The following is a 20,594-nucleotide window of genomic DNA, read 5'->3' as shown; positions in this document are numbered from 1 at the left end:
GCTAGTTGGTAAAGTGTTGTCTTGTTTTCTGTGCATACACTGAACATGTGGGGGAAAAAATGTAATGGCTGGAATTAGATTTGGTCGTAAAAAAAAAGCAGTTTGCAGGGTTCTGGAAATGAATGCAGCAGCAATGGGATTCCTTCCCTACATAAAAAAAATGTTCTCTCCTCTTAGTCTCTAGTGGGATGGAGTGCCTTTAGTGTGTTGCAATTTTGAGCAAGTGTTGTTTCAGTGTGCTTACATGTATATCTGCAATCCTGTGAAATGTCTCAGTGTGTTGTATTTCTCAATGTGGAAGTATCAGATAATTGAGAGTGAGGCCTGTGTATTCATCCTGCGCATGTGAAGGTCAAAGCTCTCACATGTTCACTCTCTCTGTCTGTGTAGTCTTTGAAGGTGTCTTGCTTCAGTGCACTCCTGTCACCCATTTTAACATTGCTTGGGTTCTTTTTAGTAGCACTGCTCTCTCATCCAATGGGAAGCAAGCTGTTGGCAAGGGAAATTGCTTCTATGTTTAATTATAGGTTATAAATGGTCGGGAGCAGAGAGATGTGCCGTGCTGATGCTAAAAAGATAATGAGAAATAGACTAAATGAATTGAACCACAAGACTAAAACCATTTGGAACCTTTTAAAAAAGATAAAAGTGTTAAAAGTATTTTTGTGTCTTGTAGTTAGGGCTCTCCGGTGACTGGAAACTTTTAGAAAAAGACTGAGATCTGTCACGTTAATCTGTTGGCAGCCTTTCACACTCTTTGAGATAGAGTTAGTGGGTGTGTTACCAATCTGGCTTGCTGGAAATACAATCTCTTAAAAACACCTTCACGTGGGTGAAGCCTGAGAGGATGAAGTGATAATAAAGGGCTCTTTTCACAGAGCTGGTAACAAGGCTGAATTGCGAGGAGGAGTGGTGACTCTCAGCTACACAGACTCTAGGCTCTCAGTGTTTCGGCCAGTGGATCTCCTTGTCAACAGAGGCTTTCAGATGGGTTTAAATAACGGCCCTGAATGGTTTCACCTGTCCTACACAGAACACCTAGTTTCGCCACATCTGTCATCATTCCCTTTCTAGTTTCCATGTATGTATACAGTTCACCAAAAAGTCAAACTCTTACTGAGTAACATATTTATACCTGTTATGACACACCGTTATGAAACACAACAATTTCACCTGTTTCAGTGAGAATGAGAACACAGTGATACCTGGCATCTTGGGTTAGAAGTGAAGGAAAATAAGCCTCTTTGTCCCAAACTCCCTATTTAACAGTCTCTCCCATGTCTTGCTCATCTTTACTCTCCTCAGCAGCCCTTCAGTCCCTCCTGGTTCTCTCCACATATCTGTATTCCATAATCACTCTCCCCCCTGTTTGAATGCTTTCATTAGCGAGTGGTTGGAATACACTCTTAAGTGCTCCATCAATCCAATACAGTTCAATACCTTGTCATTCAGCTCATTTGCTACTATGACTGATTGGCACTACCCTGCCTAAAAGACCATACCACAAATGTTTTTGACGATTACAGTTTTTTCTAATGGCTTGAGCACATTTTTTGTTACTATTGGCTATTTTTGCAAAACTCTACACATAAATGAGAAAACCCTTCACCAAATCAGCAAAACATTTTTTGCAAAAGCTAATAAACCTTGCTTAACTCTTCAAACCTTCGGAAAAATGGTATTTTCGTATCAAACAGTTAACACAAGCCATCACATTAATAAGCACACAATGCGCCAACTACATACTGATGATATGAATAAAAAACACATCTGGCTTTTGCTTTCTCTGTGCACAAGCTATGTCAGTTTGAGGTCATACTTTTGTCATAGTTCTGTAAACATACAGGGATCCAAACTTCAACTACTGGTGTTTATTTATACATATCAAAACAAAACAACAAGTGTTTTTTTCCAAGACAAAACACAAAAAAGTAATTTCACTGAGAAAAAAAAAAATCAGTTTACATTGTGTCGTCTCTCTGGGTCCGGCCACAAAATTTCGTCTACATCACATGCGATGTCCTGTAGTCCAAGGCACCGGGGAAAATATCTTCTGGAATGCCGTATCCAGGCCTGACATGATGCCTGGTCAATATCCCCACATGCCTCCTCCATTGCTGTAAAAGGGCTATGCGTTGATGGGGATGACGGTCATAGACCTTCCAGCGCCAGGCAGAGAAGAACTCTTCAATTGGATTCAAGAATGGAGAGAATGGGGGGAGGTTGAGTACAGTGAAGAGCGGGTGATCTGTAAACCAGTTCCGGACCAAAGCAGCCCTATGGAAACTAACATTGTCAATATGATGACATATCTGGTCTGCTCTGGTCTCTGAACATTAGTGAGCATGTCATGTAAGGTGTCCAGGAATGTAATAATGTGTGCAGTGTTATATGGGCCTAGGGTTGCATGATGGTGAACAACACCATTTTGACTAATAGCTGCACACAAAGTTATGTTACCACCACATTGTCCTGGGACATTAATTATGGCACGGTGTCCAATAATGTTCCTGCCACGTCTCCTTGTTTTAGTGAGGTTAAAACCTGCCTCATCCACAAAAAGCTGCTCATGACCCATGGCATCTGCCTCTAGCTCCATCACTCTCTGGACAAGACAAAACAAATGCAGCACAGCAGGCTCATGCACAGTACTACAGTATGCACTTCCAGATTCAGTACCAATGATACTATAGCTTACCTGCACATAGTCATATCGCAGTTGTTTTACACGTTCACTGTTTCTTTCCAAAGGGAATGTAGATTTGTTTCATTCGGATTCTGTTGCGGGCAAGTACACCACTTAATACAGAAATGCTCACATTGTGTATGTTTTGGAAGGTGGTGTCATCCTCAATTATGCGCTGCTGAATTTCTCTTAGCCTTATGGAATTATTTGCAATCACCATATTGACTATATGGGTCTCTTGTTCTGCAGTGAACATTCTTCCTCTGCCCCCAGCATCTGGACGTCTTGCAATTCTGTAAAGTAACAGTTTCAGTATTTTTACATGTATGGTATTGTTGTGTTTCGCATTAGAGTATGGCAGTGCTACAAAACTTAGTGCAAAGTGACTGTACTAACCGATTTTCGTGTAGCGGCTCAAGTTAGGCTGAACCTGTTGGCCAGCTTCCCTCAGGGTCATTCCATGGTTGATTACATGGTCCACTATTGTAGCTCTGATGTCATCAGTAATTCTATTTCTTACTCTTCTTACCCTTCCTCTTCCCTCTCCTCGTCCTCCTCTTGCTCTTCCTTGTCCTCTTCCTCTAACTTCACCTCCTTGTCCTTGTCGTCCTCTCCTTCTTGCTTCTTCACCTTCGTGTCCTCTTCCTCCTCCTCTTCCTCCTACTTCTTCACCTCCACGTCCTCTTCCTCGGCCTCCTCTAAATCTCACTCTTCTCACTCTTCGTGCTCCCTCCATGGTACTCCACATGGACAGCTTACCTGTGGCTTTTGCTTAGGCTGATTGCAAAGTGAACTAATTATCTAAAACAGTTCTCACATGTGACAGTGTGCCAGACAGTTGGCAAAATAGTGTAAATAATAGCCATACATGTGTATAGTTTTGCTAGGAGTGTGTTAATCATTTGGAAATTGAATGTAAAGCAGAGTGTTGTGTTTACAGTTCTGCAAAAAGAGTGCTGTGCAGTGGATTGTACCTACACTTTTGCAAAGTGTGTGTTACAAAATTGCAAACTGAGTGCAAAGCAGTGTTTGTGCTTTTAGTTTTGCAAACTCAGTGAGTGGTTTTGCTATAAGTATTAATAGTTTTAGAAGTTGTGCTATAAGAATCAGGGTTAGGGTTTAAGCATTCAGAAAAAACTGTAAATACAACTACATCATGACCGGCCATTTTCGAAAGCATGCGTACAATTGATTCACTAGCTTCCATACAGTGGATGGTTTCTCTTCATTTCAGTATGCTATGAAAATAAACTTGAAACTTGCTTCAGATCGGCCTTTTTCACAGCAGACATTTTGACTTGTCATAGTAGGAAAAACACAGGTGTTACTAATAACATTAACGATGGCTCTGTTATATTCAGGTGTCCCAGTAAGCCATGACAGTGGTCTTTGAAACTGAAGCAGCTAAATGGAATTCAGCCATCAATAACTTTATTATTTACACCTGTACTTTTACTACTGTGAAAAGTCAAAATGTGTTCTGTTTGTAAAGAACTTTCAAATCAGTCCCTGCTTTGATCACATTTTACCACACAGTAGTGGCTTTGACAAAGGAAGTAAAGTAAAGAAGGTAACGGTTTCTCTCTGTTCACCTACATGTGTTACCTGTTTTAAGCAATATTCAGGTGTCTGCAAGTGATTTTCATACTGTACAAAAATGGATAAAAACCAGTGGCTATATGAATTGTAGCAAATCACTCTCAGACCTTGTGGTGGTATTTGGAAAATGGTTGGCAGTAGGAAAGACTTTATCATGCCGTTTATACAGAGGCAGCTATCACTTTAATACCTGTGGTTGTATTGTGGGTGATGATCAAGCTGCAATGCTGTGGATAACAGCTTTCTGGTAACATTTGATATGCATGATTTTTTCATCAATGTGATTAAGTACCTCTTTTATCCCACAGGGAATATGACAGTAGACCTAGAATTTTGTAAAGAGGAAATAAACTGGGACTTTTATTTTAATCTTAGACTGCTTATATATTGTTTGGGTGTTTTAAACAGTTTCATTATGAAATATATTGTAGTTTTCTGTTGTTTTTATCTATGGTTTTATTTTGTGAGTATTTATTTCCTGTGTTTTGGTGATCAGTGTTGGTTGGTTGGTTTAGAATGGGAGTTTTTATGGATGAATAAACTTTTGAACGTACAGTACCTTGATTTTCAAGTATACTGTAAGTCACTGGATTAGCCAAAAACAGACTTTCCCCTTTGGTTATTTCATCTTAAAATGGTTTCTCAAGTGAATTTTCAGAAAATGTGCTTTATCTCGATATATGATATCATGATATAAAATTGTGTTAGAAAATTTGATTAAAGAGCAACTTAACTTGTAACTTTTTGCTGACCTCCAGTAGTTTAACTTCTCACCTTGCAGTAGTGGTGTACACTTGTACTCCAAGACCCTGTGACATCACTGTTGTATGTGGGTGTGGTTACAGGGGCAACAAGCCCATTTCTGACCGCACCTGACCATACCCATTAGTGATGCTGGGTGTGGTTACTCTTTAATGTTACCCACTCAGGCAATTGCAAGCATCATGCAATTCATGGACTAAAAATGGTAAAACTACTAATATGGTTCTTCAAAGACTTGAATTCTCCTCTCTACTTTACCCTCTCAGGTGGAGACAGTATTTGGTTCTCCCAACATGACAGTGGCTTATCATGTGACTGGAGGGGACATGGTTTACCCTCCCTCTGTAGTGCTGGAGGGCTTGGACTCCTATGGCCGTGATAAGCTGATTGCAGACCTGCGACAGTACCTCCCCATGGTAACAGCCCTGCCCCTCCCAGTTGCATCATGGAGACCCGGCCCAGCCACTGGCTTCCAACTGAAAACAGGTCAGCTAGTGTTCAGTCAGGATGAAAGCAAAAAATAAGTCAGAGATGAGCTTGAGACTTGCTGTATTTTTTTCCTGCTGTGATTGTGCACTGAAGCAAATTCAGTGGAAACTTGGTTTGAGACGTAAGACAATAAAATAAATCTTACTTCTTGTCATCTTGATACCTCATCAGAGCAGGAAATGACAATATTGCATGCCTAGTGAGAATTTAGGTACTAAAATAATATATGTATTATATTCTAATTGTGTTCCCAGTAAATACACTACCAAAGATAGCAAAAACCCAATGTTGTAGCCTCCTGAAGAATAATAGTTCTGTCAGTGTACAGTTTTGTGTGCTCATTTAGTTTTGATGTTCCAGTGCTGCAGTTTGTGGGAGCAGGAGATGATCCTCGGTCCTGTCGGTTCTCTCAAATGATGGAACAGAGACTCGAGAAGGTGTTTTCTGAAGTGCAGGCCAAAGTGCTCAACACCAACAGCAGACTCTCTGTTCAGGTACAGTGGAGTAACAGTTGTGTTGTACTCCTAGCACTGTGTAGGTGTTCCCCTTAGTGTTACAGTGGTAATGCTGTGATTTTTAACGTAACGCCAGTGTTTGAATGTGTGCAGTGCACAATGGTGTAATTGTACTAAAATGAATCAAAACAATCATCTCAGGTCTGACATTGTCACTTTTTTGACAATGTCATGTATACAGAACCATCCAGCAACCCAAACAGAAGTTAAGCTAGATGGTGTATACTAGAGTTTACTAAATATCATTTGCAGCATTAGAATGGATAAATCTTCAACAGTTTTGTCCCCTGTTACACATCAATATTACCATGTGGTTTAGGTGATTTGACAGCTACTGTACAAACAGATGCAAACTGTGCAATTTGTATAAAATTGTCCCTCAGTGTATCAGGCTTTGCCTTTTAAACAAGTGCTGCCTCTGATATGCAAATTAATTATGTTTATAGAGACAATGTTTGTATTCATTTTAATGAGATGCCACATTAATGTGTACCCAATATTAAAGCTAATTTGATGGTTATGCATGGATGAAATACTACAATATTTTTGCACTCTTTCATGCTTTGCCAGTTTCCCAGCTTCATTGTGCTTCTTGATGATTTTCATATTTGTTGATCCAAGACAATAATTGATTTTTTTTGTTGTTTGTCATCTCTACTATGTCATTTTGTTCTACAAGATTTGTACTAATCTTTTAGACTTGCACATTACAGTAATGTAATCCCAAGCATTTTATGAGGTTATACATATATGAATGTTTTTCTGTGCCTTCCTCTTACTCTGAGCCTGTACTCTTCCTAGATGCTGAGTGTCTCCCAGGCAGCAGGCTCTCCTGCTGTGTCATTGGTCTACACTGTGAAGAATGGGACTGTCTTCCTTAATGGCACCACTGCCTCAAACCTCCTTGGTCAGCTGTCAGCTGAGCTGGTGGGCTACTTCCTCTTCTATCCACCACTTGTCATTGCTGAGCGTAAGTTGCAATTAGCATTCTAAAATACGTCTGGTAGTCAGGAGTAATTCAACAGCCTTACAAGAAGAGACACCAGAAGTAGTTCTCGTGTTCTCTTGGGAATGATTTGTTCACCAAATACAAATTAGATTCAACAAAAAAAGTGCTGTGCTTTGCCTTGTTTTTTCATTGTGTTTAAGCCTACAAGAGGTGCTATATAGACTTGTCAGGCTGTGTCTCACAAAGCATGCTGGTCTCTCATCTTCGGTTCTAGACCTTTTGGACAAAGGAACTGATATATTGTTTGACTATACTAGTAGAAATCAAGACTTGAACCACTCGTAGAAACTGTTGTTGACGTTTTCTGAGTAATTTTATTTTATGGACCAGACTATCTCAGAGGGTCTATCTAGTCAATGATAGATAGAATTCAATCGCTAAGCCTGACTGACGTCCAGTTTCTTAGTAATTGGACGTTTGTGACTGTTCTGCTGCTTTTACGATCACAGTTGTTTTTTAATGATTGAGTCACTTAAAGATAGTTGATGCAAAGACACAACTAAGCCCGTGCCTTTCATCTCAGCCTCTTTTGAGGGCATACTCAGCCCAGCACTCCATCTGTGTTAGAGTTGTACTCAACACAAAAAACAAATGAAGAGTGACTGGAAATCAGCAGGAGCCTAAACAGTAATCTTAGTAGATTCCCAGTGTGCAGCTTGTTTCCATCTCCAGTGTAACTGGGGAATGATATGTAAACTACTAAGGAGAGGGAGATATGGCAGATGCAGAACTCTGGGATGGGAACTATGGGACTGTTTCACATAGGAGCCTTTTATCTGCCACTGTTCTAAAGCGATATCAAGTGGCATCTTCCATCATGTATGCTAAAGTCAACATGTCATGTCTGATGCACTTTACTTGAAACCTCTACAGATAGTAGCCAGTATGAGTAGGATAAATGATCTTCCCTGTTCAGCATGTCTACACAGGAGGTATTTCTCAAGGTTTCTGACTCTTAAAGGTTTTTCCTTGCCACTGTCGCCAAGTGCTTGCTCATGGTGGGAATTGTTGGGTCTCTGTAAATAATATTTTAGTGCAGTCTAAAATTTCAGCCACCTCTACATGCGATCAGATACACTCCTATATTAATCAATACAGTTGTCTATACAGGCTGCATATCAGGACCCAAAGCGTATTTTTAAGCATCAAGTCTATTTTCTACCATTTTACATGCAGAATTGCAGTGATTGTGTGTTGGGCTCTGACCAAACCTCTGTCTTATCAAGCTCAAGGAGGTCTAGTGAAAATGTATATGGAGACTTTGGAAATCTAAGAGGCAGCTATTGGATTGGCTGTGGATTTGAAGAGGCCCACACCTGGAAATTGCACCTTCGGTTAGGTTTCTGTTCAAGCAGAAATAAGTCTATCTCGCTTAATTTTAATGGTTTCTATCCAGCTGCAGTGCTTGAATTCCTCCAGACTTTGGTCAGTTGGCAAGACAAAGCTTTGGCTATGCAAGATCATGCTCAGGATCACAGCAGAGTTGATGCTTGAACCAGGAATTAAGCCAGGGGCTTCCCTGTATTTCTATCTAGCTGAGCACAATCTTTTTTTTTTTTACTTTCCTGTTCTCCTTTACTGAACCCAGTGGGTAAATGGGCTATGAATCTTCACTAGCCTACCAACCAACTAAAATGTTTGACCTTTGACCTTAGCTCATGATGAACAACTTACAAGCATTTTAACAGGTTAAGCACCTGTGACCTGGTGTTAGAGATAAATGGATGTCCAGACTAACAAGAACGAACAGTGGAGTTTATGCCTGGCCTCCATTATTTACCTCCTGCTGTGGCTTGTTCAATGGTCCAGATGTGGTGTATTTACAGGTGACTGATGATCAGCTGACCCAAATAGCTGGTAAATATCGGGTATTATTTCCCTGCTTTACGAGTTGATGTGGACAGCCTCAATGCCCCATTACACAATCACGTAGCCTGCAGTGCATTATGGGATACTGAGATACAGATGTAAGATACACAATTTGGAGGTTGTTTCCTCCAAATTGTGGAAAAAAAGGTTGCATTTCTCAACTGTATTTACAGGAGCCTTTGGTGTGATTATGACTAAACCAAAAAAAAATATCCCAGGGTTGCATCCCTTCAATCTAGTCTTCAAAGGATGCAGCTCCTGAATTGGGATACAGCATCAGTGTCACTGAGGGCAGATAGCAGTTTTGGTTTACACACTGTTTAAATCAAGATGAATAGGATTTCTGCTAGTGAGCATTCAATTAAAACTCACTTTGTGCTAGCATTGAATTAAGTTAGAAAGTGAAGTTACCTACAGGCAGGATGATTCAGTTGGGGAGCAGAGAAAGAGAGGAAGGCAACTAGATACAAAGACGGGACTCTAAGGGTGCATAAACTCACAGAGAACAGGTAAGACAGGGGAGTAAAAGAAAGAATGAGAGAGTGTGTGACAGTGACTTTGCTCTGTTTGTTCATAAGTGATATTACACTGTTCAGGAGGTGTGAGCATATGCTGGCAGCGGCTGCCTCCTCACTTCAAGGCCAATTATTGCAGTAAATAATTAACAGTGGGGGATTCTCATACCACCTTGGGCTCTGCTCTGACAGAAAAGGCCCGGGATCTCACACCACTTCGAAGTGCCTGTTTGTAGTGCAGAGTACTCTGCCGTTCCTGTGGCGCTTATATAGGCTGGACGGCTGCATTCAGCTGTTTCACTCCCCCTCTGCTCTTCAGCAATTGCTCTCAACTGGAATATGAGTGGAGCTGCTTGCAAAATGTCTTTTTTTAAGACCATAACAATCATTGAAAACTATAACCCAAGCACCGATGTAAAATATGAAATACTATTTTAATAATAGCTTTCTTGGAATGACTTATAAATGCTCTTCAGTTTGTGTCCCCCAGGCTCTCATCACACAACAGCAGAGGCTCATGTGAAAGCTCCTCGCCGTTTAATATTCCACATGATTCAAACTTATAGACAATGTTGGACTGATTTTGCTGACAGCCCTGCAGCCCTATCCATTAACAATGCCAAAACCCTTACTGTTCCTCTCACCCTGCTCCCCACCCCACCCCCCTCTCCTCTCTCCTGTCATTTCATCCTGAGTGTACATTTCTGTAGCGAGTCTGCTTTCACAGGCCACTGATACAGCATTCCCCCCAAACACTGCATCAGCCTCCAGCACAAGAGCTTAATCAGGCAGGAAATAGATGTAAAAGAACACAGAGACAGCCAGCGCTTAGGCAGCTGAAAGCTCTCCTTGCTTCTGTATGTCTGACATACAGTGATAGTGAGGCTTGAAACTGAGATTTCAACCAAACAAAATGCACCAAACTGTAAACTGTTCCCCTTCTTCACAAGAAGTTTCAGAGGTTTTTATACATTTGGCCCTGGTTTATAAGCACTGGTTTCCTCAAGTAACAAATCTCTGGCTAGCAAGACCACCAAATCTTGCAATGATAACAAGTGCATCAGTGAAAATAAAAAAATGTATAATTGTTCTTGATGATTTTTTTGTGTGTGCATTTTTCTAGATTGAAGACTGATTGTGCTGACTGATAGAAAAGCTGCAGCTCTTTGACATACACCTTAAATTTTTAAATGGCATATGTAAATGAAACAGTGTGAAAAGATGATTATGTAATTCTTTGGATTTAACTTTACATTCAGTTTGCATTATGTTTTACCTTGCATCTGCACCTTTTGTCTTGTCATGTTCAATTTTACTTTGTTACAATCAGTTTTTATATATTATTTTTTGCTACAGTAAAAATTAAAAGATTACATTTGAATGTTGAATGAAAAATCCTCCATAAAAAAATAATTCAACAAAATAATTATGAAATTATGAAAATTAAAGCATAAATTGAAAGTTTTAATTCATGAAGATTAATGCTTTATTAATGCTGATGCTGAGAGGGGGGAATGATTATGTTTTTATGTCCTTACAGCAATGGAGTACCACAATCTGAACACATCCATTGCTACCAGAGACTTCTGGGTTATTACAGGTAGGGCTATCATTGTTTCAAATCTTTTTTTTTTTTTAAAACTAAAGATATAAAAAACACAACTTCCTCAGTGGGAACTTTTGTGTGCCATGTTGTATAATGCATCCATTATAATGCAAAAAAAAAGTTGCTGCTGTGACCATACAATCTGTTTATGAATCTCTGATTGTACACATTTGACAAGATGTTTCTTTTCTTTCCTGTTTCATGACACAAAAAACACCTGAACATCTTTACAGTTTCATACAGGACGCTATTTATAGTAATGAAAGACATTATGCATTTTCTTGTGTTTAGAATCTAAACTACTAGATGCATATGACTCCCGCACTGTTTGTTGTTTAGTATTTCCCCTGTTGGCTTTATGAATGACTACATGTACTGAGCAACATGAATATATTTCAGTGTTCAAGGGCACCCACACTGCTATACTGTATAATGGATGGGCCTTAGATCAGGCTGTGTAGCTCTTAACCCTGCACTTACTGCGATGGGAGGCCAAGTCAGTTCAAGGTCGTCCCGTAGATGATGGGATTTACTCACACTGAGTAGATCTACAACCAGGATTATTTTTTTCAACTGTTAAGCAAATGGAAGCGATTAAAGCTGTATTAGGTCATGTTTGACCACTAGGGGACAGAAAGACTAATGTTTTAAGCTAATGATTTATCATTAGAAATCATTAGAAACTGAAATCACACACTGTGTTTTTGTCTCACTCTTAAACATTTCTAATTTTGCCTCTATCTCTTCTTTCTTTGTGCCACTCTCTTCCCTTGCCAATAATTTATTTTCTGTCTTAACAACCATCTGGCCATCCTCTTTTCTTTTGTCTATATTTGCAGTGATCCAGGATGTGGATAACGCCAGCCTGGAGGGACAGTACCAAAGCTTTGCCAGTCTAATGGAGCAGCGGCTGGCAGAGCTGTTTGTGTTGGCAGGCCAGCAGGGTACTCGTTTCAGACGAGCCACCACTGTAGACAGCTACACTGTCCAGGTAAGAAACTGGCACGGCAGCCTACAGGGAGTACCACGTCTGACTTTCTCTAGAAGAACAGACAGTCTGCAGCACACAGGGTTAGAGAGTGAAAACAAACAAGCCATTTTAGATTCTTATTCTGATGTTTTGTTTTTTACTCAGATGTCTAATGAAAGCATTAATCCAATAGTTTTGTTGGCTTATATCTTACAGTATGAATGTTTCATGAGATGCACACTTTGATATGCACTTCTGCACACGCTTGTGTGATTACTCGTGGTCAGCCCTTGATAATTAGGGAGCTTCTCAGCTCATCATCTGCTAATTGCTCATCAAAACAAGCCAGAGGTTGAATGTTCTACTAAACAAGTACTCTCTTCTGTCCATGTGGTTTTTCCCTCTCATGAGACTCCACGCTTAAATGCATGGTTTTACTTTTGTTTTCCTCTCTGAAATGTAAGCCGCTTCACAACAAATTAACCAGCCATTCAGTAACAGCTGATATTGAGTGTACTAGTTCAAGGAAACATGTGTCATCCCTTTTCTTTTCCAATCAGATGGTGAGCATCCGTAGGGTGTCAGGGTCAAAGAATCCAGCAGAGATGACCTACTATGTCCAGCACAATGGCATTCCTTTATCAGGCACGTCAGCTGCAAAGGTCCTGAATACAGTGGATTCTCAGACCATGGCGCTCACCCTGGGCTACTTTGTCCAGCTACAAGCAGAACGTAAGCACAGCATCCTTCTAGCATTTGACAAGTAGGCAAATAGGCAGAAACACTGACAGATAGACATGCAAACCAAAACACATGACTCATGTTGAGTTTAGAAAGAGGAGCTGGTGCTGGGGTGAGGGGAGTAGAAGAAAAGGTTGAGGAAGCTTTTTGCTCTCTAATCTCTCTGAAATGCTCCCGGCTGTACATTGTTTGTTTGGGCTGCAGTGCTGCTCACTGCTAAAAGAAAGGGAGAAGGGGGGGGGGGTGAGACAGAGCTGGTCAGGAGAGAGGGAGAGAAAGAGAGAGAGAGAGCATGCTGCATTCTCTTACAGATTGTTGCCTGCAATAGCTGAATCAGGGACACTGTATATGAGGTTGAGCTGTACGGAGTGTCACTTAGCGTGGGTGTGACGGATGCTTCTGCATGTTTTTAGCAGGAAAAATAGTAGGCTGTGTATTAAACTTCCAATGAACCAATCAATGGTCTATTTGTTATCATGTAGTGTTTCGAGTCTACTGGGTGCCATGTAATGAAGTGATGATGGTGAAAAAGTTTTGCCCTTTTTCTTTTTTTCAGCTGTGGTCAAGAACCCTCCTAATAACCTTTGGATAATCGCTGCAGTGTTGGCCCCCATCGCCGTAGTAACACTCATTATCATCATCATCACAGCTGTGCTGTGCAGGAAGAATAAAAATGACTTTAAAGCGGATGCCATCGGCAACCTCAATCCCCGAGCTAAGGTATCTGTCTTTCTTTCTATGACGCTCTCTGTCTGTGTTTAAGCAGGCTATAGCTAAAGCAATTTTGATAATTGATTCATTGTTTCAATCATTTTTTCAAGCATTTTTGCTGCTTCTCCTGGTTTTACATTATTGTAAACTGAATGTGGTTTGGTTTTGGATTTTTAGTCAGACAAAACAAGACATTTAAAGACATCGCCTTGGGCTCTGGGAAGTTATAATGGGCATTTTTCACTAGTTTCTGATATTTTATAAACAAAATGATTAATTGAGTAATTGAGAAACTAATCAGCAGATGAATCAATAATGAAAATCAGTAGTTGCAGCCCAAGAGTAGGTGTTTGTGACTTTATAGCTACAGTTCGTGTGGTACAGTATGTGTCAATGAGTGATGAGGGTGACTGTGTATGCAGAAAACAGAATTTTATGTTTCTTGTATTTCTATTCTGTATTATTTGCACAATGCCATTAGTCTGGTCTGCCTGACCTGTATTAAAGCGTTGGTAGAATCCTAGTCAATCTTGAAACTTCAACACCATGCACACATATACACACACACACACACACACACACACACACACACACACACACACACGCTGTTTAAAACACAGTTTTTCTTGTTTTCAGATGGCGTATCGGAGAGATGTGGGCTATTATCACCAGGTATTTGCTTCTCTGTATTTCCTCTCATTACTGATCTGTGTTTTCATCTTCGGGGCTCAACTGTGCCAACAGTGGGATTTGAATGGGATTCTGGGCAGACATCACCTATGATATAGTTCAATGAATCCTGCTGTGCTGATGAAAACTAAGGATGCAGCAGCACTTTGGAGTAACAAACCTTTCACAATGAGATTTTCTTGGATGAAAGGCTGGTTTTGCCTATTCTCCTTATTGCAGTCTCCCGATGGTAAATTTGAAAGACTATGCTTTACAGAGAATGTTTTTTATAGAGGTTGCTGTGTGCATGTGTGTGTGTGTGTGTACTGACACTTGTTTTTTTTTTTTTTTGTAGAGAAGATTGAAAACTGTTTCCATTATTGTTGCATTAAGGGTGTCGCAATGTCATAATCAAAGTTATCGCGCCACCTCTTGTTGTTTTTTCTGCTCAGTGGTTCTTTTCACTGTTTTATGTCAGTGTAGATAAATGAAAATGCATAGTATAGCACTCAGCACATCCCACTGCTTTATTTATGGAATTTCATAAGAGAGAAAGTAATAAAATCTTCTACATTAAACTGTGAAAGTCATTTCAGGGCTACTTTCAGAGTAGTTATTATTACATAACATCTAAGGTCCTACAAAGTCTCATCATGTAAAAACCACCAAGCTTAATTTAATCAGATATGAAATATTATTGGGTTGCTTCTGACAAACCATCACATTCTAGGCAGAGTATAAAGCTGGTTCTTACTTATAAGTAATGTGAAAACCAAGAAAAAATTCTTTAAAGTGCTCAAAGATTGTGTGTGCGTGTGCACGCTATAGGAAGAGAGAAGATGCATGTTATTCAGTGAGAGGAGTGTCATGTATTGATTTTACTCCATGGCTTGGCTACATTGAGGCACTGATGTGTGTCTGACAATTTATGACTGCGATGAGAGTAGTCCTAAATATTTCAGTGTGTGTGTGTTTGAACTTTTTTGGCCCTTACCTTCTCTAAAAACATGTGGACATCCAGTGTTAGGTAGAACACCATATATCCTCTTCCTCCTCCCTCCTATCCTCTAATGTGTTCTTAACGTTTAACTACTATATTTCTGTGAAAGTCTGCAGATCTCATCTTGTCACCACCCACTGCAAGTCATTTATTTGACAAGAATTTGGAAGAAGATGAAAAAGGGCCTCAATTGAATCTGTGCTTATCTATTTCAAGGCACAGCAGCACAGTAATCCCAGTTCTGTTCCTTAAATCCTCTGGACATCTCTTAAAAAGATACACTTTTGAGCTATTTTGTGATGTCTGTCACAAAATAGCTCAAACACTTCTGGTTGGCTAATGTATATGTCTTTGTATCTCCTATCAATCACTTTTTATGTCTTCTGGTATGTGAAAGGAAATCAATCTTACTTAAGCTGTCTTTTTTGTCTTTATCCATTTTCACTCAACATGTCCATCAGCCAGTCCAGGGATTTGACTATGCCAAGCAGCACCTGGGCCAACAGGGAGGGGATGAGGAGACCCTGCCTGTCAGTCAGGATACCTTAGTGATGTCCCTACAAATTCGGGACACACCACTTTCACTAGAAAAGGCCCTGCAGCAAGACGGAACTGCCAACCGGAAAAGCCTCACCACCGACAAACACAAAAGGTATCATTATATCTACACGCATTCACCTCCTCATGCTGTAATCTGTATCACCAAAAATTGTGTACTTTATTAACTTTTAGACAATTTCAGGGACAAAAGACTTAACTGGAGAGTGAAGAATACAATACTGCTATTATAGTAAAATAAAGTCTTGACATTATCTGGATGATGTTGGCCTTAAAATATAGTTTTACTATGATTAACTGGGAAGCAATACCTTATTGGTATTCAGTATAACAGAGGATGTGACCTTTTTTATTTTGGAGGTAAGATTAAACACTGTGCATGTATATTGATGATAATTATAATATCACATTAAATTAGAAGTCTGTTTACAAAGTAGTTTTAACAAAACAGATTCATCGCCGTCTTCTTCTACGTGTGTAAATGGGCATAGTGATGGATATGAAATAGCCTGGGACAGCTCCATGGCAAACATCGCTCAAAAGTACATTTAAAACATTTTTTAAGTTTATTAGAACTTGTGTTTTAATTACATATGTAGCCTACTTCATTTTGGATAAATGCAAGTTAAGGTGTTCAAAGTTAGCGTACTGAAATGCATTAAGTTGTTTTAGAGTTGAAGTTAAATTTGAATACGCCTCACTTTTTGTGTAAGAAAAAATATATACTATAATAATACTGCAGCTATCGTGCATGATTCAGGTATGTGTTTACCATGGCAGCTGTTGACTGACACCGGCGTTGCTAGGCGACACGCTGTCAGCTTCTATTGTGCGCTACTGAAGGAAGAATTTCAGTCCTCAAAGTTTGAGATTTTTATCTCAAACTCAGTTCATCAGGCTCAGCTTAGCTATAGGTTTTCAGACTTGGCTCAATGTTCATCAGTCTGCGCTGTATTTGTCTCAGTTACCAAGTTAGCCTGTTAGAAGGAAACATGCTTCCTCATCCAGAGAATAAATAAAAGCTGGACCATCTCAATTTATTCAGAAATATTTTAAGGTTTCTCCTTCAATTGCGACTGAAGGCAAGCCTCCTCCCAAAGGGTGTTACATTTGCTTACAGTATGTGTATGTTATCTCAAGAATTGCACCACTGCTCTGTCAGAAAGCTCTTGGGCCGCATAGAGAGAGACAGGACGATAAAACACAAAGATCCCTCCAGCCCTATTGTCTGTCCTCATTCTACCCCAATGCTGAATGATAGGTGGTCATTAACAGAGTTCTCTGTATGTGCAGGTGAAATTGACCATTTTCCTTATCTGACAGTCGGTAACGCTGTTTCGGAAATTAATTGTCATGTTAAATCATGCTAAATTATTTAATTGAGGAACGCAAAAGGGCGTAATTTTTCAAAGCCATGCAGGATAATGAGATCAAATGAAATGTATGTGACAGAATAGGGAATCTACAGACTGCAGGTCCTGCACTAATGATTTTGGAGACTCCTGACGCAGCAAAAGTTTTTTCATTTCTTATTTATCAAACTATTGATCTTAAAGGTTCCTATCTTTTTATAAGATCAAGTCTTAAGATGTCATCATTCATTAGCATTTATCTGGTTTTCAGCCAACTATATACTATTGTCCCAGGACATGTCTTTTCCTATTTTCATAAAGTACACAGAGATAGTAACATCATAAATGAAAACCAAGAGATTAGATATACTGTGAAATAGTATGTACTACATTTTTTTAAAATTTGCTTGAGCTTGGTTGACATTTACTAGCCGCACAAAGGTAGACTACAGCTCACAAGTTCAGTTTCCATTGTAAGCTGAAAATCTGGAAAGCATCCAATGAGAATGCTCGAAGCCCAACAGATGCACGTCAAATCAATCAGTGAACTATGTTGAGTGTTTAAGTGTAACATGCCTCTCAAAACACCTGAACAGTTATTTAAATGATGTGCATGGAGTATTTTTAGCCTCAGTTTTACTTAGAAACAGATTTTGGTGGATAATAGATCGGAGAACTTTGGCATCTCTAGAACAGTCACTATGTTTTTCCAGTTTAATAGGAGAGTACAGTTAGTAGATACACATTTAACTTAGAATATGGAGAAAACATCACAGTATTGTGTGTCAGTTATTGGCTAAATATGAAGGATGCAAAATATGCTATAGCTAGTGGAAAAGCAACTGTCCTGCAAGTGCAACATGATTTTAGCTCTCTACTTGATGCCAAGACCATTGACAGATGAGCGAATGCATTCTATCAGATGTTCAGAGTTGTTGTTGCTGACTTCTGAGTGAAGGTGAAATTGTCATTCATCTGTTGTGCAGCCTGTTTGAAATAACATCTGTCCCAAAATGCCTGCTGAGCCCTGCCAGACAGAAGAGAAGGGAAACGTGTGGGATGATGCTGTGAGGTTACATTTGTATAAGTTATTATTTAACTTCAAAAAGATTTAGGTAGCATAACTTGTGAATTCAGTGTTAGGATGCTGGCATGCATGGTGGATACAAACAAATCAAAAAACATGCATGCAGGCATGCTGTACACAATTACCTCTAATTTGCTTCTTCGTCTCTGAAGTCATCCCTTCATTTGTACCAAGGTTGCACAACTGTTAGCCTCTAAACATCAACACAGGATCAAACATACAACCCTCACAAATTGCCAGTGTAAACGTATTCTGTACACCTGAATTCATTATTATACATTACACGTCGTTGTTAAGCCTGTGACTGTTGCATGGAGCTCTCTGCAGCGCTGCCTCAACGAGAGCGGGGAGGGCAGCCACTGCTCCTCCATCTCTCTTTGCTGTTATCATTTTTACCAGACAATTAGGGGATAGACCACGGTGCTTTGATGTCACTGTCAGCCTCGTGGTCCTCTGAGCTAACCCTTGATCAGCTCTAATTCCAACTACAGTACAGCGCTTGAAGCCAGCGAAACAAGAATTGGATAAAGCAATTGTTTGTCCAATTAATGGAAGAACCAGTCTTGCCTCAGTCTGGACATGAATGCACACTGGTTTTGAGACATACATGAGACATACTTAAGAGTACATCCACAATGCATATGTAGCAGAGACACATACAATTACACAAGTTTATTAATGGAAATAATGCAGATAAATGTACAAAACAAACACACATACAATCACCACTTGGCAAGATTTCAGCATTTGAAACTTACAAACCTTGTTTGGTATTGCTGCAGTTTTGGGACAATCAGCTGATTTTTCTAGCATTTGCTACCATTTCATGACTATTTAGACCCAAAGGACTGATTTGACTGATATTCTTCAAAACCAGGCAGTGTGTAGTGATGGTTTTAATAATGAACACACAAGTTTACATTATGCAAAAAATAAATAACCCACAATAATACATTATGTTTACCGGACTCAAGCTTGAGAGATGCAGAGAGGAAGGTGAGGTTGTTAAAGGGAGGGATGACATAAGCTGGCTGCGAGCCCAGCTTCCGGAGAGCTCACCGCCTTTCCTGTTGCTATGGTTACTTGCAGCAAGTTGCCGAGTGAGGACGGTTCCGTCATCAGCAACGAATCAGAGAAGCTGAATTCCGGCAGGGGCTTGACAGTGCTGAAAGTCACAGCACAGCAGAAACTGACAAAGGAGGAGACGCGCAACAGGGACGGTGAGAGTGACACTCTGATGCAAATACAAATAATGTATTCTACAGCTCCTTTGCAGACAAGGTCAGGTGTGTCACACATGCCAAAAATATTTTCCCATTCTCTTCTGCGTGAAACACTTTACTAGCTTCTGTTTCTCATGCACACAGGTACCCTAAGAGAAATGCACTGCCACTGCAGCTTTTTTTTTTTTTTTTTTTTTGCAGCCAGAAAGGTAGCCACTCAGCAGTAAGCAGAGATGGACCCGATGAATATGCATGAGACAGACACTCTGCTGACATGATACAGTATGTCAGACTAGTGGATGCTATGACACAGTGGCTGAAACACATACACTCACTAATGCAAAAATGCAGAAAGACCATATGAAGTCACACATCTTGTGTTTAAGTAAAAACCGCTCAGACGTTGAACTATTCGCTGTTCTATTCTTGTCCACAGAAGCTGAATGTTCCACATGTGGTGGGTGTGAGTTAAATTAATCAAATTCCAATACTTTGCTTGTAAATTGGATCGAGCTCACTAGATTAAGATTTTCTTAATGGGTGGATTTGAATAATTCATCAGCTGAGTTAAGGGAAACTAGAATTGAATCTAGTTTGTCTGATGTCGGATAAGGAATGAAAGTGCAAAGTCAGTTTCTTTCATCTATCACAGAGATACACTGTCACAACCTTTGAAGCCAGCGCTATCTTTGTGATCTATTGTCTCCGTCCACCACTTCATTTGCTGACACGGACGACTGATGTTTGACATAATCCCACAGTGTCAGCCACAGAGAGACAAGGTGACGAGAGCGAGACGGGGGGCAGACAGAGAGACAAAGAGGGAGTGTGACAGTTTGCTCCCCTTTGACTGACAATGTAATGATTAGAGGTATTTGTAGTCTCTTTGTGAGTGAACTCCCTCTCTGTTCTTCAGATCCATATGACACCTCCTCTGGCTCCCTGCAGCTCATTTCCATAAAGCCCATGGCGGCTCAGCCCAACTACTCACACCCTGCTTCCTCTGACCGCAGCCAGGACTCAGCCATCGTCAACGGAGAGGTGACGGACGTGCACACATCCATTTAGAGAGATACACAGACGTACATGCACATATATATACATATACATATACATACATACATACAAACCCAGGCATGTACAAATGAACTTATTTTAGTAAGTTAGAACAGTTCTGGTTATTTCACATGAGAAATTTCTTTATTTGTGTTTTTTGTTCTTCTCACTGGCTTA

The 20,594-nt window shown here is 40.0% G+C and overlaps 1 protein-coding gene across 8 annotated transcripts in view; it reads left to right on the top strand.

Annotated features, from left to right (window-relative positions):
* Nucleotides 1-20,594, top strand: part of kiaa1549lb (KIAA1549-like b) — a 112,497-nt gene that overhangs the window by 32,241 nt on the left and 59,662 nt on the right. For all 8 annotated transcript variants that reach the window (XR_006377467.1, XR_006377468.1, XR_006377469.1 and 5 more), the window contains 11 exons: nt 5,314-5,533; nt 5,897-6,030; nt 6,853-7,021; nt 10,985-11,044; nt 11,890-12,041; nt 12,581-12,752; nt 13,318-13,481; nt 14,109-14,144; nt 15,603-15,793; nt 19,228-19,358; nt 20,278-20,402. Coding sequence is in view for 5 of the 8 variants with exons in the window: in XM_044190338.1 (XP_044046273.1) it covers nt 5,314-5,533; nt 5,897-6,030; nt 6,853-7,021; nt 10,985-11,044; nt 11,890-12,041; nt 12,581-12,752; nt 13,318-13,481; nt 14,109-14,144; nt 15,603-15,793; nt 19,228-19,358; nt 20,278-20,402 (1,554 nt within the window). In the remaining 3 variants the exon portion in view is untranslated. The remainder of the gene's footprint in view (nt 1-5,313; nt 5,534-5,896; nt 6,031-6,852; nt 7,022-10,984; nt 11,045-11,889; nt 12,042-12,580; nt 12,753-13,317; nt 13,482-14,108; nt 14,145-15,602; nt 15,794-19,227; nt 19,359-20,277; nt 20,403-20,594) is intronic.

Source organism: Siniperca chuatsi, linkage group LG1 (genome assembly GCF_020085105.1).
Source record: "Siniperca chuatsi isolate FFG_IHB_CAS linkage group LG1, ASM2008510v1, whole genome shotgun sequence".
In the NCBI taxonomy this organism is placed as follows: domain Eukaryota; kingdom Metazoa; phylum Chordata; class Actinopteri; order Centrarchiformes; family Sinipercidae; genus Siniperca; species Siniperca chuatsi.
Note: the sequence above shows the minus strand (reverse complement) of the source record. Positions and strands in the feature narration are given on the sequence as shown.